This window comes from Urocampus carinirostris, chromosome 9 (genome assembly GCF_059441175.1).
Source record: "Urocampus carinirostris isolate Australia breed hairy pipefish chromosome 9, RoL_Ucar_1.0, whole genome shotgun sequence".
Taxonomy (NCBI): domain Eukaryota; kingdom Metazoa; phylum Chordata; class Actinopteri; order Syngnathiformes; family Syngnathidae; genus Urocampus; species Urocampus carinirostris.
Window position 1 is genome coordinate 15,266,594 of NC_142357.1, and position 27,753 is coordinate 15,294,346.

Below are 27,753 nucleotides of genomic sequence, written 5' to 3' on the forward strand. Positions count from 1 at the left end.
CCTCGATCCAATTGGGAAACGCTTTCCATCCAACCTCACTGAGCTCGAGCTGTTTTGCAAGGAGGAATGAGCAAAAATATCAGTTTCTCGATATGCAAAACTGCTAGACATACCCCGAGCGACTAGCAGCTCTAATAGCAGCATAAGGTAACGCTACAAAGTATTAACTCAATGGGGCTGAATAATTTTGCACATCCACTTTTTTGTTTATTTGTTAAGATTTTTCAAAATACCCAATAAAGTGTATTCCACTTCATGATTGTGTCCCACTTATAGTTGATTCCTAACAGGAAATAACAGTTTTATATCTTGATGATTGAAGTCTGAAATGGTGGTCACAAAGTTCAAGGGGGCCAAATAGTCTTGTAGGCCACTGTATTTTCATTTTTACTATGAAGGCCAGTGTTATCGTTGGCCCTCGTCCCTGCGCCCTAGACGCATCATTTTTGTGTCAAATCAACGTGCGTCCCCGGGACGCAACTTTTTTGACACCAAATTGTCATTATTACCCGATTACTTTTTTTTTAATAAAGATTTACCGCACTCAACTTTTCGTCAGACAGGGCCGCCATTGTTGTTTTGGTCTCGCGGTTCGAGTTTTCGTCTGCATGCCGATCTCGGCAAACGAGATCTCGTTGCTTCGAGATGACGTCATTGTTTTGGTGGTTGTCGAGTGAAAGAGAAGTATGCCTCCGTAAAAACAGTTGGTATTAGGTGCAAATCAACAAAAAACTGGTAATTTCTTCAGTGTCTGTAATAAGTCGAAACATAATGCAGAAAGTAGTAACAACGGCAATAATTCCGGCACAAAAAAACGGCGGAGAAATTCTTCAGAAGACCGCGAAGGCAAGGAAAACGTGTTTTGAAGCGAACGATTCGACGAAAGATAAACAAAAGAATACTATCAAGAAAAGGACTTTTCTGCCAAAATTGACTCAATTATATTCCTGGTTACGCCATGAGGAGGATGATAATGGAGGTTACATGTTCTGTGATGCGTGCACCCAGCGTGACAAAAAAACTGGATTGCATAAATCATTTCGCAATACAAACTTTCAGAAAACCACATTGGATCGGCACAACGACAATGAAAACCACAAATTAGCCATGGAAATTCCGTTGCTGCAATTGGACCTTGAGAAGGCATTATAACTGTGGCGGAACAGCAAACCACAAAGAATATATGAACTGAAAAATCTGAAGAGATTAAAACTGCATGAATATATAGACTAACATTTCAGCAATATTATTTTGTATAATGTACAATATTTTTGTGAACTGAAAAATCAGAAGTGATAACTGCTTTGTATTACCAATTAAGTGTGATGATTAAAACTGAATGAATATATAGATTTATATATTCATTTATATTTTTGTCGCCAATTTACAATTTCAACCTCGATAACACTAAATTTTGGGGACCCATAGATCTCTGTTGGGACCCATCACTTTTCAGAGTTAAAATGAACACTGGAAGGCTCCAAAACAATTGCACATCATTAACATTTTTTTCAGAGCGTCTGGGAATGTTACCCAAGTACTTGCTGTGTAATGTGTACAACGTTTGACAAGCTAGGCAGAACACCGGTGCTAACCTTACAATTTACAAAGTGCGGATGAAAAGTATTTCAGCAACCATACAGTTCATCTGGAAAGTATTCTGTTGTTAACCTGTTGTTACACCCCAATTTCCAAATGGGTTTGATTCTCCAATTCTACACGCTACACCCCATAATGGTGATGTGAAAAACATTCATTTGGATATTTGCGATAGTGTAAGAACTTCCCCGTTATAGTCATTTGTCACTTGATAATCTTACACAGCTGGTGAGTATGGTCAAACCTGGTCAAACCGACTACTTGCCGACTATCAAACTTGCTGATTAAAGATTCTTCGGGGTTCTAGGACCTTCAGTTTTAAATATCAACATATCGCTGTCCTTGGGTATTGTTCCAGTGGCTTTTAAGTACGCTGTCATTAATTCTACACATTAATGACCCAACTTTGACCCCAAAAGACTGTAATTACAGTTTTGGCTAAGCCATTAACATGACTTAAACCACAAAATTAAAACATTAAAATGTATACTTCAGAAATGAGTCCAAAAAAAAATAAGGAATCCAAGCATTATCATCCGGTGAGGTGTACAAGTATATGAATTGATGTATTATTCACAATTTGATTGGCATAGCAATGCATTAAATGGCCAACTAGGAAAAAAAAATTCTCTCACGAAGTCTATGCATCGCTCCTACAGAATGGAAGCATTGATAGGAAATCTTGTAAAATAAAGAAACACATGAACTTTCAATGCTGTATACATTTACTATTCCATATCTATGCAACCCCTGTACTGTACTATGTGAGTTTTTTAATAAGCAGATAAAAATTATGCTAAAAAGAAACCGCCTGGGTTCAATAAATTCGAAAAAAATAGTTTCAAATAAAATTGAATAAGCACTTTATTTTACCTGCTTATTTCCCCATTGTTGCATAAGCACAAAGTAACAAAGAACAATTCAGAATACACTCTTACTCTGTTACTCTATACACTCATTAAATGTGTTTTTGTATTCAGGGCCTATTTTAAACTCGTTTTATTGAACGCACCAAATATTGTCATAAATTTTAGTCGAGGAAATTAATCATCTCAAATCCCCTATGTGTGTGGAGCATTTCCCTGCAGGGCTTCACTTTCTGATGGACTTCATCTTGCCATCACTACCAGAAGCTCATCACACTAAAACATTGCATACCGGTTTTACTATTAATATTCCCAATGTAATGTGAAAAATGTGCAATTTTGAAAAAGAAAATCCTCAAATTGTGAGTTTAATGAAAACTTCAACACTGAATAAATGCAACAATTTAATATATTTTTATTATATTATTATCATCCACGACGATAGCCTCCCCTAACTGCATGTCACTGTACCAATACATTTAAAAGGAAAAAAAGAAAAAAAATCAAATGGTTTAAACAAAAATCCCAAATTAAAGCAAAAGATAACGTTAGTGTCCGCCAACTCCCTTTTACGTTCCTGTACAGCTTAGGCGGCCGTCTATTTGTCGTTTGCGTTGTCAATCAAGAGCAGTGGGCGGGATGTGAATGTTTCACTCCACTCCTGAAAGAAAAAGAGAGAAAGTGACCAAAATGGCGGCGTAAACCTGCCCGTCCACTGGAAAACAATAGACCAGCTTTACGGGAGCGACAACTATCCATAACCCGTAACTAGTACTGGCTACCTCTGGCGACAAATTGACAACGACCCCGCTACGAGTATGGCTTGTTTAGGAGCTAGCAGATCCATCAGGTAGGAAGTAGGGCAGGGAAACGGGTGGACTCCCGAGTCGAGCTATCCTCAGCTACACAGACGGAGGCAGTTAAGCAAGCGCCCGGGCGGGCCCAGGATCAGCTGTTGTCTCAACACATGCAGTAAACAGAGTCCGTAAACCGCACAGCTTTTACAGTAAGTCCTGGTGCCTCTCATGGACAATGTTGCCCTAGTGCCCGAAGGGAACGGGGCGCCGCTGGAAGCTGGGAAGGCCTAACAACTTGGCCAACAACAAAGTCCGCTGAAAAGAGTCGCCCGAGCCCAGCTTAGCTTAGCCTACTTTACCGCTCGTTACTTTAGCACCCGGCTAACATTCAAAGAGTTTAGTTGCCTTACTGCAAATCGACAAGAAATCTCCCTCTTAAAAATCCGACTCTTGCCTCGTGAGGTAGCCGACTTGCTCGGGCGTAGTCTTTGTTTATCTTCTTTTGTTTAATATTGTTGTCGTGCGTCTCCCGTGCAACTTGAGCGAGTGGTGGAATTTGTTAGCATGCGACGCAACACAAATATTGCTAATGCTATAGTCGTTTAGCTAGGCGTCACGTTCTTCACAGCTGGGCATCTTTCTGGACGCAAATATATATTTCAACGGGAATGTGACGTTTCATGGTTGTTGCGATTCAGATCCAGAAAGGGAACATTTATTGTCATTACCCGAACACCGAAACTACTTTTTGAGCACAGCTACGTCAAAGTTCCATGTAAAACAATGAGTGCCATGTATAATCCAGTTGCGTTCAATGTTTCTCCACGTTAAATCATTTAAAAATACTTTTTAATCCTATCATTTAAACTACGTTTGGTGCATAGCTGCATTAAGTTCGGTGCAGAACACCACAAGCCTAAATTATCATAAATAACCCGGTATATACGTTGATCCATCATAGGAGAAAGTGCCGGTGTACCTAAAACAGCCTACGGCCATGTCATTGTTATTGCTCGTATAGAATATTTAAAGGTAAAGGAGCCGGGCTGAGGTTCATCCCAAACCTTTCACCCGGCTTTGCATCTTCACGGGCTGGGCGGCTAATGACCAAAAGCCCTTAGCAAGACTCATGGAGACGCCAGTCCGGCTTCCTCTTTAAGGGCCGAAGGCCAGGCAGACGTAAGAGGGGATGTTAGGAGGCCCCCAGCCATCAAAATAAAGAGAAGACCGCCGGCTACAGTTGGCGTTTTATGGACCCAACCTGAGCCCGCACGCGTTTTTTTTTTGTATTTATGATGGCGGATTTTGTTACACCGCGGCACACCGTTGTGATGGAGCGGCTGCGGCGGAGATTCGAGCTCATCCGACAGCATCACAACAGCTGCGAGAGCCGCTATGAAGCTGCTGCGCTGGAGAGCCTGGAACTGGAGAGGCAGCAGACCCTCGCTTTGCACCAGCGCTGCCTACAGGCCAAGGCCAAGAGGTCCAGTAAGCACAGGCAGCCTTCAGCCAGTGCAGGGGATCAGGCCGGACACCGGGGGTCTGGGACTGCCACAGGAGCCGGCACGGAACTCTGTGATGGTGGCACAAGTGGAGGAGTGACTGAGCAGAGCCGTAACAGCACTCTTATTGCAGTAAGTACAACACTAAATGTCATCGCTCTACTACATCCCTCACTAAGCCACCAAATTGATAGTTATTCTAACTATTTTACAAATGACTTAATTTACATGCAACCAGAATATTGACAATATTTGGTGTTTGTCTACCTGTGTAAAAGGACAGACACCCTCATATCCTCTTAATCCAGTTTTAGTACCTTGTACTTTATGCTTTCATTACTGGAATTTTACACCCTATCTACCCCGATCAAATGGAGCATTCACCTGCCCGATACACGCTATTTGTTCATCCCGGCACCCTATTGAATTGCAAAATCTAGGTCCTTGTAACAAAGAGGCCATTTATGCGCACCAGCCTTTCACACGCACAACAAGCTCATATTAATACATTGATTTGCCCGGCAATTTTATTTTGAGTTTGTGTAAATACAGTGAAAATGTAATGGGTTGTTTTTGGCCAAGCTCCAAATCGTCATTCAAATTCTGTAATAAGCAACATGTTTGACATGGATGCGCAAAATATTTAAGGAAGATCAAGTGTAAAATCCACTAAATAACATGACAAAAAGTTGCAGCATATTGGTGGCTTACGAGAAATTAACCTGCCTACAAAAAGTTGCCAAAAGTGGAGGCATAATGTGGCCAAATATTAATTGTTTGCAAGCCAAGCACTTGCTAGCTGCATCTTTTGCTAATCTATTGGAAGAACACACCATAATTTAACAAAAAAAAATCAGAAAATACTGTCGCTTACTAGTTCCATTGAACAAGTCAAAGAATGCCTCATTTCTTAACAGGAGCACTGGGTTTTATTGTGACAGCTGAGTAGACACACTGGTACGTTGTTGACCCTTTGACAGGTCGTCTCTGTAGCAACCGGGCCATCGACTCGTACGAGAATTTTAAGTTCTGAAACTTCAATCGCTTGCTTGTTTAGCTCAGCAAAAGTGCATGCACACAGGAACACACACATTCGTTCTTGAAGGGGGCGAAATTGTTCCCGTGTTGTCACATGTTGTTTCAAGTCAGGCTTGTACAAACTTTAGTGCAGGAATAGCTGATTAAGCATATTGGATTTGTAGTTAATCTTAGTTAAATGCTGGTTATTTGGGAAGCTCAAAGTAACTGAATGAATAACCATACTGTAAAATTAAAGTTTTTCCACGTTTTTGTAAAGAATCCTTTGCATGCGACTACTGCTTGATGTCTTGACATTACAGAAACACTGCGTTTCCCCCTTGTGATCGTTTACCCTTATTGTTGCTGTTTTTAGTTGTGGCTAGTTGGAGGATCTTTCAAAAGAAACGTTTGTCTTGAGCAAGGGAAAGGCATGCATATTTGGATTGAGATCTGATAAATAACTCTGCTATTGCACAATATTCTACTTTTCAGGTTTTAAAAATATATCTGTTGCTTTTGCAGCATGCTTTGCATCATTGTCCATCCGTACCATAAAGCACATTCCCAAAACCTTATCATGTTGCTATATCTGAGAAAAATAAATATTCTAGAACATCAGAATTTATCTGTTTCTTATGCTATATTGAACACAAGTAACCCGACCAGAGTTCCCGCAGATCCTTGAAAGCTATTATACACTGTCTTGTACTACGGACATACTGAAGAGATCTTTTCTTCCTCATGCCATGAGGCTCTTTAACTCCACCCGGCAGAGTAAAGGCCCACATTAAACCACACCACCTACATTGGATATTACCGAATCTTACTGCAATATGCATTCTGTGTAGCACTATTTAATTACTCTATATAACACGCTACAGTGGGCATTTGCACGTCACACTGGGTATTTGTATATTGTATTCTTTTGGCTTTATTATTGTACTGTTCTCAGCTCAGGGATGCTGCTGGAAATATGAATTTCCCTTAGGGGATGAATAAAGTATCTATCTATCTATCTATCTATCTATCTATCTATTTAAAGGCATTCATTTTTTTAATTCTAAAATTAAGGCCTTAATTTACATTAAAATGTCTTAAATCCAATTTTTGAAAGTACCAAATGTGAACACATTTATTGATAGGACTTATATTTGTTTGAACAAAAATATATTTTGTAACATTTATTGATTGTCTTTTTAATATTTCACCGATTTTACTTTCGTGGCATCATGGGATGACCAAAATAATGAAACGGTCAAAATGGAAATGTGGTTTCAGTCGAGCCTTCCAGAGCAGACGCATGTCGTAGGTCTACCCACATTACACATAGCAACTTCGGACAAATAAGTTTACTTTGGACCGTCTAAATTTAATGAGAAGTGGCTGTCCCAAGAACATTTTCTGCCATGGCTAAAAGCTGTGCCGGGTAATTTGTACAAGGCACGATGTATTGTGTTCAAGAAATGTTTGTGTTTTTTTTTTTGTTTTTTTTTCCAATTGTTATTTTGTCTACTTGGTCTGAAATCTGATTTCAAAAGGCATTAAAAAGTCTTCAAAAGTCTTGAATTTAAATTGCCTTAAACTGTAGAAACCCTGCCAATGTAATTGAAAGTGATGCACTCTGCTCATGCCATTGCACTACCACCACCCTTTTTATAGTGGCGTGGTCTACTGTTCAAGTTCTTCTTCCAACATCCTTTTTCCCATTATTCTGGTGCAGGTTGATTTTATTCTTTTATTTCCCAAAGTTCTGTTCCAGAATTGGGCAGGCTTTATCTGGCCTTTTTCGGCAGGTCAATCTTTCCGTTTCGGAGGCTTATTAGTGGTATTAACCTTCTTACTTTTCTTGTATATTTGGTTATTAATATACCTAGTTTCTTTTTGAAGAGTGTATTTTCCTGGGTTAATGTGCATGGAGATTTTTCTTCACCATGCAATGTAGGGATGCGCCTGAGTAAACTTTAGGCCGAAGCTCAAAATGTCAAATGCTTGGCCGGAATACCAAGACAGCAACACCAAAATAAATTGCCCTTACCAAAAAGAAAAAAAAAGTATTATGCATTGACTTGCAATGAAAGCATCAAATACAAATGATAAATAACTGACCTGTCATATAACTTTCAGGTGAAATAGTTTTCCTAAATTCTCCTAAAACAAAAAAAAACAAATTTAAGTACAGTACTTTAAAAAATTTATGTTGGTCAAAACCTGTAAACCACTGCATAATGAGGAGACTGTTAAACTATCTAAAATTCCCCGAAGTCTACAATAAACTCAGCTTTTGAATGATATAATTTGTTTGTTGATACCTATAAAAACCTAGTATTTTTTTTCCCCGCGCTTAACCAATACACTAAATTAAGCCTAACAAGGACAGTGATAAATTGTCAAAATCTGATTCATTGATAAAAACCGAAATGCCTGCTGAAAATAAATTCATCATCAGCATTTTGATTAATTGCAGCAACAAAGTTGTCTGTGCCTGATGGTCTTCATTTCTGCTCATCACAGCTGCAGGAGAGTGTGAAAAGGAAGCTAGAGAGCGCTGGCTCGCCGCTGGGTCGTGAGCAAGTCAATGGCTTCTCTGACAGCTTCCCACCCAACAAGAAGACCTGCATGGATAACGGCACTAAAGCTAATGGCTCACCGATGGACTCCAAGCTGGGCCTGGGCGAGGTTCTGGCTTCTAATGGCACCCACGGTCTGTCTGACCCAACGGCGGATGTCACCAAAGAGGCAGCAGCAGTGGGTGACTTCCATCGCAAAGAGATGAAGCAGGAGCCTGATGACATTCTGCCAATCATGCCACCGTCAGCGGGAGGAAACAACAACAACAACCTATTTCCAGACCTCAACTTGGACGAGCAAGAGTGGTCGGACCTCATGGAGGAGCTAAATCGCACTGTGCCATACGAGGATATCCAGGACATCCTTAACGACGGTTTTGAGGACCGCAAAGACCCTCTGGAGATGACGCCCAACCCAGGAGGGGGTGGGACCGGAGGCCAGTCATCGCAAGGTCTTCTTCCTCTGGATCTAGGAAGTGTGAAATCCGAGTTCTCCCCATCCACCTTCGAGCAGGACTCACGCACTGGGTCCCCTCATGTTCGTTCAGCATCCTCTGGGCCGGCACCCCAGCCTCACTCCATCAGCTCCCCGGCCTCTGCCTCCCCTGGCGCACCCCCGGCAAGGCTGCCTCCGCCGCCACCCCCCAACCACCTCCTGCCCAAAGACCTTTCCCCGGCCCAGCAGCTTCAGCAGCTGGCCGCCCAACAGCAGCGGGCCCAGCACCTCCACAGCCAACTTCAACACAAGCAGACACCACCTGCCCGTGCTAATTTCCACAGCCAGGCGGGTTCCCACACACATCCACCACCTTGGACGCAGATGGCTGGCCCCTCGCAGAGCCCATTTGGTGCTGACAAACCGTCCAGTCCCTCATTGTACCCGCAGGACTTCAACTCTGGTGCGCAGAAGCAGCGGCTGCTGTCCGGCCAGCCCCCCAAGGGCTCGCCCAAGGCAGGGGCCAGCGCTTATGTGGCAGGGGCCAGTGGCCACCCCGGCGTGCTGGCCCACCCGGCTCAGGGGCCGCCTCTCACTCGACCCCCGGCACCGGCTGGGGCTCAGGCGGCCATGTTGAACTACAACAACACCAAGCCCCTGTCACACTTTGAAGCCGGGCCCAGCCCCCCTCGGCCTGCCAATGGCCAGAACCAGAACAAGGCCGCCCTCCTCAGCTTCCTTAGGCAGCAGCAGCAGCTGCAACATCAAATGAAGATGAAGAGCAACATTAACTTCCGGCAACATCTGACACACTCGCAGGTAACTCGCATGCAGGAACAATTATAGTTTTGGGCTGTCACTTACTGGAGAAATTGGTTTTATTTCCTCTATATCATCCAAATTGTCACAGAAAAACTTAAGAAACTTGATGTTGGTGGTTAAAGCTGGCTAATATATCCTTCTTTTCTGGTCCTACTGTATATTTTTGTGCTGATACCTCACCTTTGTTAGGGTCCCTGATACACCATCAGGTTAGATGGTGCTTGGTGGGGCCCAGTCAGAGCGACATTGACACTTCTCTTATAACTCTTCCAACACTACTTTTTGGAGGAGGACTTATAGGTCTTTGAAGACCAGAATGTGTGCTAATTAGTAGGTGTTCAAATATTTATTTGCAGCACTACCATGCCTATAATAGAATGGGGGGAAAAAAAAACAAATCTTGATATCTGGATTTGTCCCATTACTATTTCAGTGGACCTGCCCATAAGATGTAAATATCCTATCCCTCATGGATTTTATAATAGGAGAACCTAAAAGTACTGCAAGGTGTTGAAATACATATTTTCAAGAATGTCATTTTCCCTGCAAAGTGAAAACAAAAAGGATAGTCCAGGCCACAAGTCATTGTATTAAAAGAGGCTATTAATGAACAGTTGCAAAATCAGTGAATTAACATAGCTTTCTTCCTGCTTGATTAACTGATGTTTACTAATATATGTAACTTATGTACCTGATAAGTGACATAAACAGATGGTATACACTAAATAATGGATGTGGGGAAAATATCTTGCAAAATGTTAGTCAATGGTCATGAAAAAGCAGTCAGTCCTTTGTTTTTTGAGACCCAATGTTTTTTGCCGCACATTTGTTATTATACAACATCAACATCACGTCAAATTAATAAGTCATAGTCGCCCTGTTTTGACTGACTTAGTTTGTGTGTGGGTCAAAACTAAGCATTGGCTAGCTTCTGAATCAATTTACTTAAATTGCGTGTCCCGTCAGTTTGTAGGCACGTGGAACAAATTTTTCATTTATGGTATTGGGCAGCAGCACTGCTGCGGAAATCATAGCCAAGTAAAATGAATGACAGCTATCTTCTACTGTGTATTTTCTACTAGTGTTGTATTTTTGTGACAGTAAGGCATGTGTGAGTTTTATTTTCATAATGTTGAATGCAAAATAAATTACTGCTTTTATTAACGTCACAATCTCCGCCTTTACGTGGAGCAGGACCAGAACTCGTACCCAACACCTTTACATGGCTCCGGTCCTGCTGGCACCCTGACGTCAGTGCCAACACCCGTCCCTAACGCAATGGTGGGCAACCACGGTAACACGGCCTACCTTGGCAGACAAGCGGCAACGACGCTAAAGCATCAACAACAACAGCAGCAGCAGCAACAGATACTGGAGCAGCAGAAGCAGCACTACCTGCAGAGGCAGCAGATGTTGGCCGAGCAGGTCAGGTTGCTTTCCACTAACAGGACAAAAATAGTTAATAGTTTAATTTCTTTTGTGTCAAATCGAAACTGATTCAGTTTTAAATTACTAAACATGTTCAGGCCTGTGTTAAACACTGTCCTTTTGCTATTACCGTATTACTTGCTACATTGCATTACTGATACACTCTATGGCAGATTTTTAGAACTTACAAATTTGTGGCCAAGCCAAATTATATTCAATGGCTAATTGTTAATAAGAAACAAGGCAAACTCTGGAATTGCATTGTTTCCGTAGAGTTTTGTGTCCTTTTTAAAGCAAAACCAACCTTGAAAAGTCAAGTGACGCATCATAGCGTTTGATGCTGTCTGAAATGGCTCACCAAAGGGTAGAAAATTTTCAAATTCTGGAAAATTCACTGACTTCACTTTGAGTGGGGGGCTGAAACTGCTTGTGCTGTGCAGGAAAAACAACGGCAGCAGGACCAGCAGCTTCAGAGACACCTAACCCGACCCCCGCCTCAGTACCAGGACCAGCCCGGGCAAACAGCAAATCAGAATGCTTTCCCCCAGGCACCTGTCAGCCAGTTTCCAGGTCAGAAAACCATGATCATTATTAATGTTGTGACAATGTGCTCGATTGTTGGTCAGGTTTTTCGCATTCATAGACAGGTTTTTTAAATTCATTCCAAATTTATAAGCACGTTTTTCTTGTTGTTAAAATCTTACAACAATAATCAACAAAAAAAGACCGCAAAAACTTGGCATGTTTTTCTTTAAACATCCGTGCTTTACAAGTTCTTTTAAAGACCAAGGAAACAATAACCTATGACAGGATCCAAGTTCAAATTTTAGCAAACACCCTGGCAATTGTGCAACTATGCATGTCCATGACGCTCAGGCAGGAATGTTTGGAATTTCATGCATTCCCAGTTGAACCCGTCCTTGCAGTATACAGCAAACCAACTGCGATGCTTTCTCTGTTTGCCTCTCTTCTGTTTCAGCTTATGAAACTGACCTGTCGCTTGTCAAAAGTAGACGGACAGTTTCCTGGTTTCAGTAGCGCTCAAAAGTAGGGCCAAACTCAGCGGGGAGTTAAAAAGAAAAAAAAATGCGGTTGGTATAACTCAGCCACGATTGAACCTCTGATCTCCCAGTGTTTGGGCAGACACTCCACTACCAGGCCACCACGCTGGTCGACAAGCCTGAAATAAATAACTTGGCAAAAATGCAAATTACTTGCAGATATGTTAATTTTTGAAAAAGAGAAGGGCATTTTGAAGTCCCCTAAAAGTACATCTTGATAAAGACAACCTCTTTGTTATGTGTGGAAGAAAATGATTGCAGTCATGAAATGTGTGTCCACAGTCAGCTTAATGCTGACTCCGACCCTGACTTTCCCCATCCTATGAGGAGGATTGAAAATAATGTTGCCTGAATTATCCCGGCTCAAATTGAGCCACAGGTGATGCTTTTTGTGCCCAAAAACTTCCTGCCAGGCAAATGAGGTACCGGGCTTATTTGCATGCAACACGATTGTCTAATCAAAGACCTTAACCTCACTTCTCGTTTTTTTTTTTTTTTTTTTTTTTTTTTTGCTCTCATGCAAATGGAACAAAGTCACAAAACATTACTGTGTGGACCACCTCCACATCTAGCCTGTTACAATGTCAGACTTACATGCAAACAGACATGGAATTACTAAAGTTAAAGGATTCCCACAGAAATCTTAAATTACTTGGTGAAAGAAATTTCACCAGATTGTCAGAAAAAATAAATGCTAATTTTACATATTTGTTCTAACAAGAAAAGAAGAATCATCATCATCCTTATAATTAGCAACATTTTTATGGACTTTTTTTAATTGAGCGAAATAATTTGCTGATGTAAACCATAAATAATGGCATCTAACTGGGAAAACAAAAACATTTAATTACGGATGAAACAAGCAACATTTTCTGCCAATGGGATAAGATTTATGTGAAGAGAGCGTGGTAATGCACTTTGCCTTTGGCTGATTTTATTTGTGCTCATTATTAAATCAAGCTTGATTAAACAAAGATGCTTGTCCTGGTTTAAAATATCTTGATAAAACAAGTAGCATGGTTTTCGCACTATAAGGTGTACCGGAATATAAGGCACACACCCCAAAAAATAGTCTTTTCTAATCTGTTTTTCATTAATAAAGTGCAAAAGGGCCATATAATTAAAACTACAGTACGAGTTACGGCTGCATATAAAATAAATAAAAACATTTAATATAAAATCATTTATTTCATAAAACATAAATTAACATATTGGCACCTGGTTTAACCACTAAAACTAATTCATTCATAAATGGTTACTGTGCTTTTCTTACTCCGAAGTGTCCCCTTTTTCCCCATCTAAACGACTAGTGAACGACGTCCTGAATAACCGGACAGTTTTCCTTTAGTTGCTGTTTATTCAGACAAAAGCTTCAACTATTATGAGATCATTGTAAACCTAAAAAGTACCAATAAAAGTCGCCTTAGCTAACTACTTACTGAGATACATTCGAAGTTAAGCTCAGACATTCTGACAAGAATTCAAACAAGAGGACGTAATTTTGTACGAAGCGTTACCATAGACCTATATCTTCATTCAAGTAATCACACTACCTTCCATTTTTACGGACAATTTTTGGCCAAAGCAACAACACAAGAAGATTTGTAATGAGATTTGAAAAGTTGGCGTCTGAGCTGGCGTCAAAGTTCTGCGCTTCGCTTTTGTTTCCTTTAAGGAACAAACAATTAACATTTTAACCACGAGGGCACTCGGAAGACAAATCTGTTTCTCAAAGGCAGAAGAGTGTCCGTATGCAGTATAATTTATTTGTAACTATGCATTTCCAATTTTATCCACCGAATTTTATAGTACATTATGTACACCGGATTATATGGTTCACTTTTGAATTACTGGCCAGTTCGGGGTTTTTAGGTGCGCGTAATTTACAGTAGTTTTATTTTGTAGATATTTCATTCAAACACAGACTATTGATGGTGTAATGAAAACGGTGTTGGCTGATACACGTTCAATTCCATTTTTTGTTTCACGTTCAACTTGAAGTACTCTAAATATCTGTAATGATTTTTAAAAAAAAACAGGATTGGGGGGAAACGTCCAGGCTATGTCACGTTATTCTTATATCTGACTTGTGAAAGTTAAAAAGGATAGAATAATCAGCTGACTGAAACCTTGATGTTGTTGCGAGTGACATGTGTGTCCACCCTCAGCTTCATCGCAGTCGTTGGCAAGCGTGTCTTCAATGGGAGGCCCTGCACCTTCCGGCCAGCGCATGTTCCCTCAACCGGGTATGATGACTCTCAACATGGGCTCCAGCGCCATGCCAGCCCCACCTCCGCAGGATGCCAGCCCTATGCCCGCTTGGCTCGCCGACGGGGGTGGTGCCGCACCACCTGCGGATGTGCAGCAGGTGCTGTACAATAACATGGTGCAACACTCGGGCGGCGGGGGTGGCGCAGCCCACGCTACTCAGCAGCGCCAGCCCCTGTACAGGCACAACTTGCATCCCCAGCAGCACCTCAACAAACAGCCTGGCACTGGCGTTGTCTTGAAGCAGCAGCAGCAGCAGCAGCAGATGGCCGCTAGCATGCAAGTCGCCCAGAGCGCCGCCTGGCAGCAGCAGCAGCAGCAGCAACAGCAGCCGCCCGGCAATGCCGGCCTGCCCCCAAATGCCTTCGCCAACACCTCCAACGCCTTCCACATGCAGCAGCAGACTCGCATTCCCAAAATGGCCACCACCAACGCTTTTAATGCCAACGCTGCAGGACGTCCTGTAGCACCCATGATGCAGAGTGCTCAGCAAAGGGCTCCACCAAACCCATCGGGCCTGGGCCAGTCCCCAGCGCAACAGCAACCTGTTCAGAACCATCCAAACAACCCGAACGTTCTCCCCGAGCTGGCAGCGTTTGGCAATGGACGGCAAAGCCTATCATGTAACCAAGGTTACCAGGTCAGCCGGACGGCCACTCAGCAGCAGCTGTCGTTTGGCTACAACGCCAGCGCCGGTAGCTTTGCCGCTGAGAGCGATCTAGTGGAGTCGCTGCTCAAGGGTCAAAGTGCGCACGAGTGGATGGCCGACCTGGACGAGCTGCTCGCTTCACACCAGTAGACGTGGAGCCACTCTGCGCCCATGTGTTAGTTTTTGGACCCCCAGACTCTTGTAGCCAGGTGTTGGGGGCTACAAGAGAGAAATTAAACTCGCCTGACGTCTTTAAGGTATTCCCAAACAGTTTTTTTTCTTTCTTGAATCAGGCACAAAATGTTGCAAAATATTCCATGTACCGTGGGACCTGAGAAATTGAGCCGTAAAGTTGATCCATCTTGCTAGTTTGCTGTAAAGCTGTGGCGTCATTTAAGAAAAACAACACTTTCAAAATGTCAAATCCCATTTCCTCAACATGTGAGGCAAGCTCTGAAACAGACAGCAACTGTAGTGAACAAAGTTTCTCTGAACCCAATTTTATGGCGAATTGTGGCAAAAGAATGTCCCTAAAATATATGTCTACAGAAAAAAGCAGTAATAATGCCAGAGAATTAGATAAAGGAGGTGCGTCAATTCGGTGGTAGGGGCAAGTGAGGAAGGCAAACTTGATATTTGCTAAAGAGGAGAAAATGACAGATGTAATTGCCAGTCTTGATACCTTTTTAATAGAGGTAATTTGCCCATTTATTGTAATGAAGCACATTTTGATTATAAGTCAGGAACACACAGTTTGTAACAGGCCACACTAAAGACTAACGGAGGGAATATATTTCGCGGTTCACAGTAAAATACAGGTGTTGCACTGCAGTTATCACATATACCATGTCTAGATATAGTGTTCATTTCCTATTGAACTGCATTCTTCAGTTTCGAATGTATTTCCAATTAACTTTAGTATGAAACTAGTTTTTTTTTGTGATGGTAAAGGCATTGAGTTTCCTCAAACTGCTCCCGATTAACAACCACTGCTGTCGCGAGCAGCTTCAATTTCTGTGCTAGTCTGGATAGGAAACAGACAAGAATTGAATTTATACGGTTTAGCAGTTTGTAAACTAACATCTAGACACATTTTATGTATAATTTCAGTGCAACATGTTGCTGGTGAGTCGCCTTTCTGTATGGCGACTGGCTTGCAAGCGCACTGGTGTTACTCTGATGACGTCACAGCTCAAGATGTCTTCAAAATTTATTATCTTGGAAAATAATTGGAATATAAAGATGAATTATATATAGATTTTATGCACAAAAAACATGTTCTATTTCCTCAAATTTTGCATGTTTCCGAATTTGGGATTACCTTTAAGTCACTGAGGGCACGCGGCAGCTCGCTTCGGACTATAGCTAAAGGCCGCCCTCATGTGTTCAGGCTCCCAAATCTATTTTTGCTAAGTGATGTTACCGTCTGGACATAGATGTTATTTTTCTATACGGCAGACCAGTTTTGTAAGTATTTTCTACTTTTGATACATTTGTGTTAAACAAGAGCCTTGTGTTCTGTAAATATACTTCTACTACACACCTGCTGTGCGTGCTTTTGCATTAACACAAAAGGCGTGCTGGTTATTGGCCATCGGTGTGCTTGGCCCCGCCCACTGGAGGGTGTCTTGGGCAGGTACGGGCGCCAGTTGGCAGCACTGGTAGCAGTCACCATGGAGCAACAGCAGCTTGTTGGATTGGCCGCTGTCACCGTTGCTGCCGTCCTGGAGCAAGGTGAGACGGGTCGTGCGTGTAATTTGAGGTTTTTCCATCTTTGTGTATGCATCAATTTGCTTTCAACTGTGTGCGAGATGTTCTGATCTCGTGTACAACTGATTGATTAGAATTTTCACGGTAGGGGGTTTGCGCTCTCCCTTCTTAAAGAGTATGTGAAGCTCGGTCACCTGGTGGGATAAGTTGAGTTGGAAGGTCTCAAGCTGCTGTACCCAGGCTTAGCCTGATTTCTCCTACACGAGGATTCTCAAAACGTGGTGGTCCCGGAGTACAGCTAAGGTGCCCGCATAACAGTTCTGAAAATAGCTCACCTGTACTGAATTACTGTGATTTTTCTAGTTAATTGAAAGTCTCATCTCATCTCTCATCTCATTAGCCGTACCGCTTATCCTCATTAGGGTCGCGGAGGGGCTGGAGCCCATCCCAGCCATCTTCGGGCAGTGGGCAGGGGACACCCTGAACTGGTTGCAAGCCAATCGCAGGGCACACGGGGACAGACAACTCATTCGCTCATTCACACCTAGGGACAATTTGGAACGGCCAATTCACCTGAAATGCATGTTTTTGGAATGTGGGAGGAAACCGGAGTGCCCGGAGGAAACCCACGCAAGCACGGGGAGAACATACAAACTCCGCACAGAAAGTCTGGAGCTGGATTTGAACCCACGACAGGTTCCCATGACATGAACTGTGCCGCACAAGCTAACCACTGCGCCGCCGTGCTGCTATAATTGAAAGTCTTTTTTCAATTAATTACCCTACTTCCAATGATCAACCTGTTACATTGTTACAACATAATAACATAAGTTATTTTAGATATACATATCAAAATCCTTGCCTTTTGTGTTATATGCAACAAAAGGTGACGCTCAGCTTAAAAAAAGTTGGAGACCTCTATCCTGCACAAACTCCCTCCACTGACTGATGGAATTCCGGCTCTTTTTAGAGATCCGCATGCTCTTTTGCCTCTCAAACGGCAATTAAGAATTTTTTTTTATTATATATTACCAATACTGAATGACATGTGCCAAATTAATAGTTATGAAAATGTATGATGATCCTATATTTTAATCGGCTTTTTTTGTTTCTATTTAAAATGAGCCATAACCCAACTTAGATATTCAAATAGTTTATCCTAAGCAACTTTTAGTCAAGCAAGATAGAATCCCTGACAAACACAACAAAATGTAAAGTAAACATATTTGCTTTTCAGTGCAATAAATACAAATATCAAACTATTTACAGAGCTACAAGAAATAGTATAGTAGTAGTATAAAACTATTTTAGCTTCTTTATACATTGAGGGTTTTTTTTAAGGGTTATTGATCTATCTTCGTTATTCATTATCCGTTACCGGTCAGTTCATAATACGCTACAAAGCCTAGGAGCCGGGACACTTACTCTCAGCCAAAAGGCCAAGCTAAGTTCCTAGCCCTAAAGCCTTGCTGCGATCATTGCCAATGCACCGTTCCCGGAGGTACTGCAATACCGGGCCGATGCGTGGAGTGGACAGAGCAAGCTCATATTCCATCTCCGAAATGCAAAAATCAAAGATAGTGACTTCATAGAAAGTACACAAAAGGCCAAGCTAAGGACTTAGCATCAAGGCCAAGCAGAAGCCTTTGGCCAAGCTAAGTTCACAGTTACTACACTTGATCTTAGCCAAAAGGCCGAGAAGCGAACAGCGTTAAAGTTATACAACATCACTGAATCCCTGAAAGAATATGCAAAACATCCATCCATCTGCACCGCTTATCCTCAGTAGGGTCGCGGGGCTGCTGGATCCATCCCAGCTATCTTCGGTCAGTGGGCAGGGGACACCCTAAACTGGTTGCCAGACAGTTACAAGTCACTCACTCATTCACACCTAGGGACAATTTGGACCGGCCAATTAACCTGACATGCATGCTTTTGGAATGTGGGAGGAAATCCACACAGGAAGGTTTGATCTCAGAACTGTCCCGCACAACTGCCGTGCTGCCCAAAACAACAACATATAACTTAAAAATATTAACTCATCGGTGCTGCAAATAAACTGAAAAATTTTAAAACTTTTATAATACAATTCTTACCAATTTAAACACAGAACTTCAAAAACAAAAAAGTCTGTTAAGACAAAAAAGTTCAGCAGTCTACTGAAGATTGGCGTTTGGAAAGTGCCTCAGCCTTCTTGTGCCACTGATAGTCAATGCACTCTGCTTTGGAGCCATTAATAATATTCAGATGAAAACCTAACTAGTTCGTTTCTTTACATACAATACTTAAAATTTGCCCTGCGTATTGAACTCCAGGCTGCCACTGACTGTTCCCTCCTGTGTGTAGCACGAAAACAGGTGGAAAGAGAGCGTCTTAAAGGAGCCGGCATTCGTCCATCACCTCAAAGAGCGAGATCATAAAGCGAAAGACCTATCACTAGCACAACGCCCCAATCCCAAACAACCTGCATATGCTTGGAAGATTGCATACCTGTCAACCTCCACGGCTCCATGCCCTTACAAACTGTCGTATGTTCCCTTACAAAATACAAAATAATCTTACACTGTAGTGGGTTTTACATAATTCACCCACGGAACCATTGTTTAGTTAGCGAGTTCCTAGGGGGACTCTTAATTCGGCCGGCTCGAGCCGCTCTCTTGTTTTTGTTTTGTCATTGCAAGTTTAAATGTCATTAAAGCAGTTTTCGTTGGCACCTTTGTTTGACACTCCGCCTACGACTCCCGTCTCTGCTCGCTACAACACCATTTTTTTTTTTCAAACGTGTTTATGTAGTTTAACATGTTATATTGTACATGTGTTTCGTTATATCATATACAGTGGAACCTCGGTTCTCGACCATAATCTGTTCCAGAACCCTGTTCGAAAACCGATTTGTTCAATCACCGAAATCGTTTTTCCCTTTAGAAGTAATGTGATATCGTTTTAATCCGTTCCAACACCCTGAAGTTTTACCATGAACGTAAACATGAAGCTGACCCAGGCTAATCGTACGTTCGCGTGAGCGTAATCTTCCGTACGAAAGTTTACGCTAACATGATCCTGTAAAAATAAAAAAATCAGGTCGTTTACACGTCATTTAGCACCCGGGTCTCCACAACAAGTGGCTAGCGCTTCATTGGAAAGGGGGCTCCTTTTCAACACCCTGAATGTTTTACGTAAACAAAGCTAACCCAGGCTAATCGTACGTTCGCATTAGCGTAATCTTCCGTACGAAAGACTACGCTAACATGAACGTGTAAAAATAAAAAAAAGGATTATGAATAGGATTTCTTTTGTGGTGGACGGTGGGGAGAGAAAAATCATCAAAAGTTTTTCAACCTCTTCCAAAACTTGCGGCAGTTGCTTGCTTATAGCGCTAACTTCCTTAGCCGCATCACTCGATTTCACAGCCTCCTTATTCTTTAGTATTGTACTGATTGTAGATGTAGCCATTCTGTATTCACTAGCAAGATCGGAAATTCGTACACCTCTTTCATATTTAGCTATTACGTCTTTCTTAAAGGCAATAGTTGTACCAACAACCTGTCTTATTTCACCTGTCCTGCTTGCACAGACCTTCTTCGGAGGCATAATTAGGGGCTAAAACACCCGTACGCCGCTTAGCATCGCACTCTAGCGTACCGGCGTTCGAACCCTGATTTTTTTTGACTGAACAGCGAAGCAAGAATTTCTCGAAATTTTTGGTCGAACACCGATCTGTCCGAACTGAGAGGCGTTCGAAAACCGAGGTTCCACTGTATATTGTTAATTAAGATTTTGTTGTGAGTTCCTGGGTTGCTCGACATGAATGAGGTTTATTATAAAAAAAGTTAAAAAATTAAGTAGCTTGGGCATTCACTGTAGAAGGAAAAAATACACGCAAATATAATTAAGTAGAATAATACATTTTCTTATTCAAATTTAGAATTCATTTTCTGCATTAGATTATTGTTGGTAATATACTGATTAAAGGGATAACCACAAACCTGTCTTTTTTCATTTTCTGATTTTATACTTCCTTTTTTTCTTAACTTCTTTATACAACATAATAATTCGTAATATAATTCATCAAAGTAAGTGAGCCGTTCAAGAGCCGGCTCTCTTTAATCAGTTGTGCCAAAAAATCGGGTTCTCTTAAAAAGAGACGGACTTCCTTTCACTGCATCAAACCGCTTGCTACGTTTGCAACGAAAAAAACGATACCGAGATAGAGGCTTCTGTGGCGAACTCCTTTGACTTGATTGATTTGCCGTTTCGTGATAGTCGGTGTTTACCGGATGGTGCCCATGATTGGAAAAAAAATGCGGTTTTCCGTACAGAATTTCTTGTACGTTGTACACGTCTTAAAATGCATAATTAACGTACTTTACACGGCAAACCCGTACAGGTTGACAGGTATGGGATGGATCTGTGTCAATCCGAAGTTTTACTGTTCTTCCCGTTTATCTGAATAATTCAGTAAAGCTGTTAGTGAGCGTGTTTGCATCTGTGCTTGTGTTGTTTTGTGTGCGTGCAGAGTAAAACATGATAACGGTTTTGTGCCGTCTCCCTTTGAAAGTGTTTGTGACATTCTTCAGTTGTCGAGTGTTTAATTGTAGGAGTGCGCATGCGCAGCCTACTTTTCCCTTCAGGTGATCAGCGCCCGAAGAAAGTATGGCGTCTCTCCCCCTTGTACGTCTGGACCACCTCAATTCGATAGGGTCTTCCGAGCTCAGTAGGTTTGTGGTTATGTCATCAGAACTCTACCCAGATTAATATGATCACTCTGCAGGGCGAATTGCTCTGAATATTTTCCCGTATTTGTCGCCATCCTGTGGACGTCTGGAGTGTTCTTCAGCCAAGGTGACGTCACCCACTACGAGCAGCTGCTTTCCTGGGGGGGTCGTGCTGCTTACCTTTTTGTGCCCCCGCCTCCTTTCTCGGCAGGTGTGTCTTGCGTGTGTGGTGCATCCTACGTGCTGGCCCGCCTGTTCTACTTTCACGGCTATTCTGAATCGCCGCAGCAACGGTCAGTTGGATGGTGACGTCAACGCACCTCTCCTAAAACCAGACCCTCCCCCAAACATCATTATCAAAAGTGGCATATCAAATGCATTGGGCACAGTCATTCCCCCAAAATATATGCATAGATTAGGCATCCACCTATTGTCCACCCATTGCAACGGCTGTGCCTAAAACGGGGATTGGCAACCCGAAATGTTGGAGCTGTAAAATCCTTATACAGTGGAACCTCGGTTTTCGAACGCTTCTCAGTTTGAACAAATCGGAGTCCGACCAAAAATTTCGAAGAATTCTGGCTTCGCTGTTCGGTGAAAAATCGGAGTTCAAACGCCGGTAATGCGTGAGTGGTTACGCTAGGATGCGATGCTGAGCGGCGTACGGGTGTAGATCGCTCTTTTCTTGACCAACTGTTATCGCGTGCGGACGTGCTTCGTTTTGCTTTCGCTTTTGATATAGGTGTACTTGAATCAAACATTTTTTTCATCTTTTGGGGGTTTGGGCCGGCACTCAGACTTTACATGAAACAGTCATTTTCTTACTTTCACGATTTTCATCCCAGAATAAAGGAAAACCTCAAGCACGTGTGTGTAATCACCCTCCTCCCCCGTCCCTCACGCCTCCTTTCCTCCAGTTTAACGCACTCAATGCTAAAAGTAAGATAAAAGAAGATAGGCACGGTGAAAAACAAAATGTAAAGGCTCTTTGAACTCAGTTGATCATTGTTAACACAATCATAATAAAGAAAATATTTAATATTAAAAAAATGTAAGCACACCTCGAGCTACGCACCCCACTTTTAAAAAAAACAGCTATTGATTGTTTGTAAAAAAAAAAAAATCTACATTCTTAATTATTCACAAAAGATCACTGTATCTGTTGATTCCGAATGTGTTAAGTGAATTTAAAAAAAATGTATGACAAAAGACAATCATCAGAAGATAATTGACAGTTTTTGGCCCCCCACTCACAAAATATTTGCAGGGCTTGTGATAATACACAATCCAGGCCACAGGTAAATGAGGGCCCTGCATGCACCAAAGGTTGGCCATCTTGGATCACATCATTTGCGCCTGTTTAAATAAAACGTAATCGGACGACGTCCTTGAAATGATCTCTACAAAAGGGGTTTGACACCTACCTGTGCTTGAATGTGTCCCTAAAACATTTTCTTTGCAGTTTGCGCGCACTTTATGTGAGCGCGGGCTTCCTGTGGCTACTGGTGGGCTTCTCGTGCGTTGGTGTCCTGGCTTCCTGCTTGGACTGGCTAGACGTCCACCTCCTGAGATGGACTGCCTGACTCACCTTGGCCATCCACCTTGCCCTCAACAATAAAATTGCGATCGATAAAAACAAATCCTAGTTTGAGATTCGGTATATTTTAACATATTTATCACAATGTTAAGGTGGTGAAGTTGAGAATTGAATCCTACACACGCTACAAAAGTTTTGTGGACCGTGAAGGAGGAATGATATTTCTTCCTCCGTGTGTTCATATAACGAACTTTTTTTAATTATAACTGTTCCAATGATACCTCCAACATGTTGTGCATGAGGCAGCACGACGGGGCAGTGGTTAGCGCATGTGCGGCACAGTTCTGAAGTCATGAGATCAAACTTTCCTGTGTGGAGTTTGCATGTTCTCCCCGTGCTTGCGTGGGTTTCTTCCGGGCGCTCCGGTTTCCTCCCACATTACAAAAAAATGCATGTCAGGTGAATTGGCCGGTTTCAATTGTCCATAGGTGTGAATAAGCGAGTGAATTGTCTGTCTCTATGTGCCCTGCGACTGCCTGACAACCAGGCCAGGGTGTCCCCTGCCCACTTCCCGCGGATAACTGGGATGGGCTCCAACACCCCCGCGACCCTACTGAGGATAAAGCGGTGCAGATACTGGATGGATGGATGGATGTTGTGCATGTGCATGGATACAGTACAAAAGCTGTATGGTTGTATGCACAGTAAAAATGGATGACAATCACTTCCAAACCAGGAGAGCAGGCTGTGACGGTGGTTAGTGGTTCAGTGAACAAGTTCTTCTTACCAGCCTTCTGTCCAGACTGGGTCTGGTAGGTGCTGATGGAAACACTTAGGCCCCAAGTCTTAGGGCCTTCCCCTAACAGCAACCAAAATACCTCTCGGAACAATATAGAGACTGGATAACAGCTGAATTGATATATAAATAAGACAAGAGAATAATTATAATTAAATATGTAAATGATCATGAAGTGCATTTATTATTCACTAATTAAGTAAGGGAACGAATGAAATAATAAACTTTATAAATGAAGAGCTGACTATAAATGCAGTAACACATTCCATTTTATAGTACTTGGGACCAAACACTTAACAAGTACAGTACTTCGTTGGCTGTCAAACAATTCAAAATCTAGGCTTATCTCAGAGCCACTAAATAATACTAAGTGTCCCTTTAAGTGCCGGAAGCTCAAATCTCCTTGCGACTCAAAGTGTGATGGCTTGGGAAGGGCCTTGTTTGAATACTTTGGCTTTCAAATGAAGACTATGTTCTCCTTTCGGAGGACTTGGGAACGAGGTTTCAAAAACGGGTTCACCTGGAAAAACAACAATCCAATACTGGAACTGAATGTGATCCGGGCAAATCTTGACATATACAGATTAGTGAACAAATTCATTGCCTGAAGCACCTCTTGACAAATGATGAGTTCTTATTTTTTGCTTGAATACTGTAGAATGAAACTTAAGGGCGAATATTACAAAATTGTATTTACAGGTGCACCCTCCTGCTCCGATTTCAAATTTAACATGATCTTTAAAAAACTAAAACTAATCTTTGGTGATTCTAAATGTAGGTTTCCTCGCTCCACGTTGAAAGCAATATTCTGTTGTTAAAAAAACATTGGCTTTGCCCCGAGTAACGAAGCAATTTAAATGAAAATACAGGTTTTCAATTCGCAGCATTCTCCTTTCGTCGTCGTTGAGTCACTCAAGGCGCCAGACTCGCTCGTGGGAGGCTCCGTAGTTCTCCGAAGGAGAGGGGGCTGCGACTGTCCTGTGCCGCCAGGCCTGACGGGGTGCGACCCAAGCAAACCAAGCAGACGAAGCCTCTAAAGTCCTTAGTGCTTTCGGACAGGCCGGTGCATGATTTATGGAAGCCCCGTGGGCAGGTGCTGCTGCTGCTTGGGGTTGTCCATCGATTCGATGATGACCATCTTCTTTTAATTGTGAGTCTGCTGATGTTTGAAGAGTCCGATCCTGGATCCACAGATGCGGTTACAGACAGAGCATGTGAAGGGGGTGCTGGGGGGAGCAGGGGTGGCCTGGCGAGCATGTCTCTTTGCACGCTTTGCTGCACGGTGTTGCATGCGCTGTTCCTCCATGTAATCCACTCCATGTGAGCAGTGGGAGCGCCAGAGGTCTCGGCAGGAAGCAAGTTCCTCCAGTGAGGAGGGGTTTATCCGACATCTCTTCAGGATGTTCTTCATTTGGTCTTTGAACCGCTTCTTCTGCCCACCAGCACTGCGTTGGCCTAGATGTAACTGACCATAGAGGATACGGCGTGGCAGTCTGTGGCTGGGCATTCGAACAACATGCCCCAGCCACCTAAGTTGGCGTTGGGCCATAATGGATTCCATGCTGCAGCTGCCTGCCCTCTCCAACACCTCTGTGTGCGGCACTCTGTCCCTCCATGTGATGCCAAGGATCTTCTGAAGACATCTTACATGGAAGGTCTCGAGGCTCTTCAGATGGCGGCTGTAGATAGTCCATGCCTCACATCCATACAGTAATGTCGTGATGCATACAGCTCTGTAGACCAGCATTTTGGTGTGGAGTCTAAGGTTGTTGTTTTGAAAGACCCTTATCCTTAGTCGACCGAAAGATGCTGATGCTTGCTTGAGACGGCTCTGGATCTCATCATCCAATGAGCAGGTGTCAGACACTATGCTCCCCAGATATTTAAAGGTGGGCACCATGAGCAGGTGTTGCCCTGCTGCTGTGAGGGTTATTGGGTTTGGTAAGAGGTCAGCACTGGACTGACAGAGTACCTCTGTCTTCTGGGTGTTGATCGTCAGTCCCATTCTGGTGTATGCAGTTACAGCTGCCGAGAGAATGTTTTGCAGAGCCTCCCGTGTATGGGCAACCAGGGCACAGTCATCAGCATACTGTAGCTCAATGATGGTCTCTGAAGTCAGTTTGGTAGTTGCCTGTAGCCTCCTGATGTTAAACAGGTTACCATCAGCCCTGAAGTTGATGGTAACTCCAGCCTGCTCCTCCATCCTTCTACGTAGCAGTGTTGTAACACAGACGAGGAAGATGTTGAAGAGAACTGGAGCCAGCACACAGCCTTGCCTCACTCCAGTTTCGACGCCAAAGGGCTCTGAGCTGTGTCTTCCAACTACCACTCTGGCCGTCATCCCTGAATGGAACTGTGCAAGAATGGTGAGAAACTTGGGTGGACACCCAAATCTCTTCAGGACTTGCCACAGTAGGTCCCTGTTCACTGTGTCAAATGCCTTTGAAAGATCGACAAAGGCGATGAACAAGTCCTTGTGCTGCTCCCGGCATTTCTCTTGGAGCTGACGTGTCACAAAGATCATGTCGACTGTTCCTCTGTCCTTTCGAAAACCACACTGTGACTCTGGGATGACGCATTCCGATATTTTAGAGATGAGTCTGCGGAGCATGACCTTGGCAAGGACCTTTCCAGCAGTGGCCAACAAAGAGATACCCCTACTGTTGGAGCAGATGGATTTATCTCCTTTATTCTTAAAGATGGTCACAATGTTCGCATCTTTCCACAGTTGCGGGACACACTCTCGTCTCCACACCTCTGAAATATATTGAAACAGTGTCCGTGTACAGAGGTAGCCTCCTACCTTGAGAAGTTCAGCTGGGATGTTGTCAGGTCCAGGGGATTTATTGTTTTTCAGGGTTTTGACTGCATGCAGGATTTCATTGAAAGTTGGCGGGAGGTCGAGGTCTGGCAATGTAGGATGTTCAGGGAGTTCTGAAAGGACAGTTGGGTCCACTGGGGTGGGCTGGTTGAGCAGGGTGTTGAAATGTTCAGCCCACCGCTCCACTATCATAGCCTGATCCTTGATTAGAGATGTTCCATCAGCAGATCTAACAGGTGCCAGTGAGCAGTGTCTGGGGCCATAGATGGTTTTTACTGCATCATAGAAACTGTGCATATCGCTTCTATCAGCGTGAGACTGGATTTCATTGGCTTTTGAGATCCACCACTCATTTTGCAGTTTTCTGAGCGTTCTCTGGGCCTCGGAACGAAGGGCTTGCCACAGCTTTTTATGGAATTGAGATTGTGGGTTGTTCAGGGTGGCTCTGTGTGCCTTGTGCATTCTGTCCAGGAGCGTTGAGATCTCTCCGGCATTCTGGTCAAACCAGTCCTGGTGTTTTTTAGTTTTAAAACCAACGGTTTGGGCTGCAGTGTCAAAGAGGGTGGTAGATATATAGGTCCACTTCTCATCCATCCCAGCCTCTGACATGACCAGCTGCTCAATGTTTGCCAGCCTCTCTGCTAGAGAGCAACGGAAGTTGTCAAGGGTGTCGCTACTGGAGAGTTTGGCACAGTTGAGTGTCTTCCTCTTTGAACCACCCTGACGTGCTAGGGGCCGGACATGCATTCTGACCTTTGTCAGAATCATGCGGTGGTCGGTCCAACAGTCTGCCCCACGCATAGCTCTTGTAATGAGTACGTCCTTCAGGTCAGCCCTCCTCACGATCGCGTAGTCGATCAGATGCCAGTGTTTGGACCTGGGATGCATCCAGGATGCCTTATATTTATTCTTTTGTTGGAAGATGGTGTTTGTGATGGTAAGGTTATGTTCCGCGCACAGACTAAGAAGTCTCATGCCATTGGAATTAACTTTTCCAATGCCATGGGCACCTATCACACCATCCCAGTTTTGCAAGTTCTTTCCGACTCTTGCATTGAAATCACCAAGCAGCATGATTTTGTCATTCCTCGGGATGTGACTGAGGATGTCATCGAGTTCCTGGTAGAAGCGATCCTTCTCTTCATCATTCGATGGCAGT

General features: G+C 43.1%; 2 protein-coding genes and 1 pseudogene across 2 annotated transcripts; 2 read left to right on the forward strand and 1 right to left on the reverse strand.

The window, feature by feature from the left end:
• Positions 1-3,159: 3,159 nt before the first annotated feature.
• On the forward strand, positions 3,160-16,557 carry maml1 (mastermind-like transcriptional coactivator 1). Its single transcript, XM_088344630.1, has 5 exons — positions 3,160-4,896; positions 8,296-9,606; positions 10,804-11,034; positions 11,478-11,607; positions 14,267-16,557. Exons 1-5 carry the CDS (start codon positions 4,555-4,557, stop codon positions 15,163-15,165), a joined length of 2,913 nt encoding a protein of 970 aa, XP_088200756.1. The 5' UTR covers positions 3,160-4,554; the 3' UTR covers positions 15,166-16,557.
• A 95-nt stretch (positions 16,558-16,652) lies between these two features.
• LOC148359403 (leukotriene C4 synthase-like) lies at positions 16,653-23,048 on the forward strand. The gene is made up of 5 exons (XM_088344631.1): positions 16,653-16,749; positions 21,340-21,439; positions 21,497-21,567; positions 21,652-21,733; positions 22,903-23,048. Exons 1-5 carry the CDS (start codon positions 16,689-16,691, stop codon positions 23,021-23,023), a joined length of 435 nt encoding a protein of 144 aa, XP_088200757.1. The 5' UTR covers positions 16,653-16,688; the 3' UTR covers positions 23,024-23,048.
• Positions 18,205-18,431, reverse strand: LOC148359404 (U2 spliceosomal RNA; annotated as a pseudogene).
• Positions 23,049-27,753: the final 4,705 nt, after the last annotated feature.

Excerpts from the sequence above, each read along its gene's own strand:
- maml1 (XM_088344630.1), top strand. The coding sequence starts at position 4,555 with ATGATGGCGGATTTTGTTACACCGCGGCACACCGTTGTGATGGAGCGG. Across the intron at positions 11,035-11,477 it reads AGCAGATGTTGGCCGAGCAG|GAAAAACAACGGCAGCAGGA; the intron begins GTCAGGTTGCTT and ends TGTGCTGTGCAG. Across the intron at positions 11,608-14,266 it reads ACCTGTCAGCCAGTTTCCAG|CTTCATCGCAGTCGTTGGCA; the intron begins GTCAGAAAACCA and ends GTCCACCCTCAG.
- LOC148359403 (XM_088344631.1), top strand. The coding sequence starts at position 16,689 with ATGGAGCAACAGCAGCTTGTTGGATTGGCCGCTGTCACCGTTGCTGCC. Across the intron at positions 16,750-21,339 it reads TGCTGCCGTCCTGGAGCAAG|CCTACTTTTCCCTTCAGGTG; the intron begins GTGAGACGGGTC and ends GCGCATGCGCAG. Across the intron at positions 21,440-21,496 it reads GATAGGGTCTTCCGAGCTCA|GGCGAATTGCTCTGAATATT; the intron begins GTAGGTTTGTGG and ends ATCACTCTGCAG.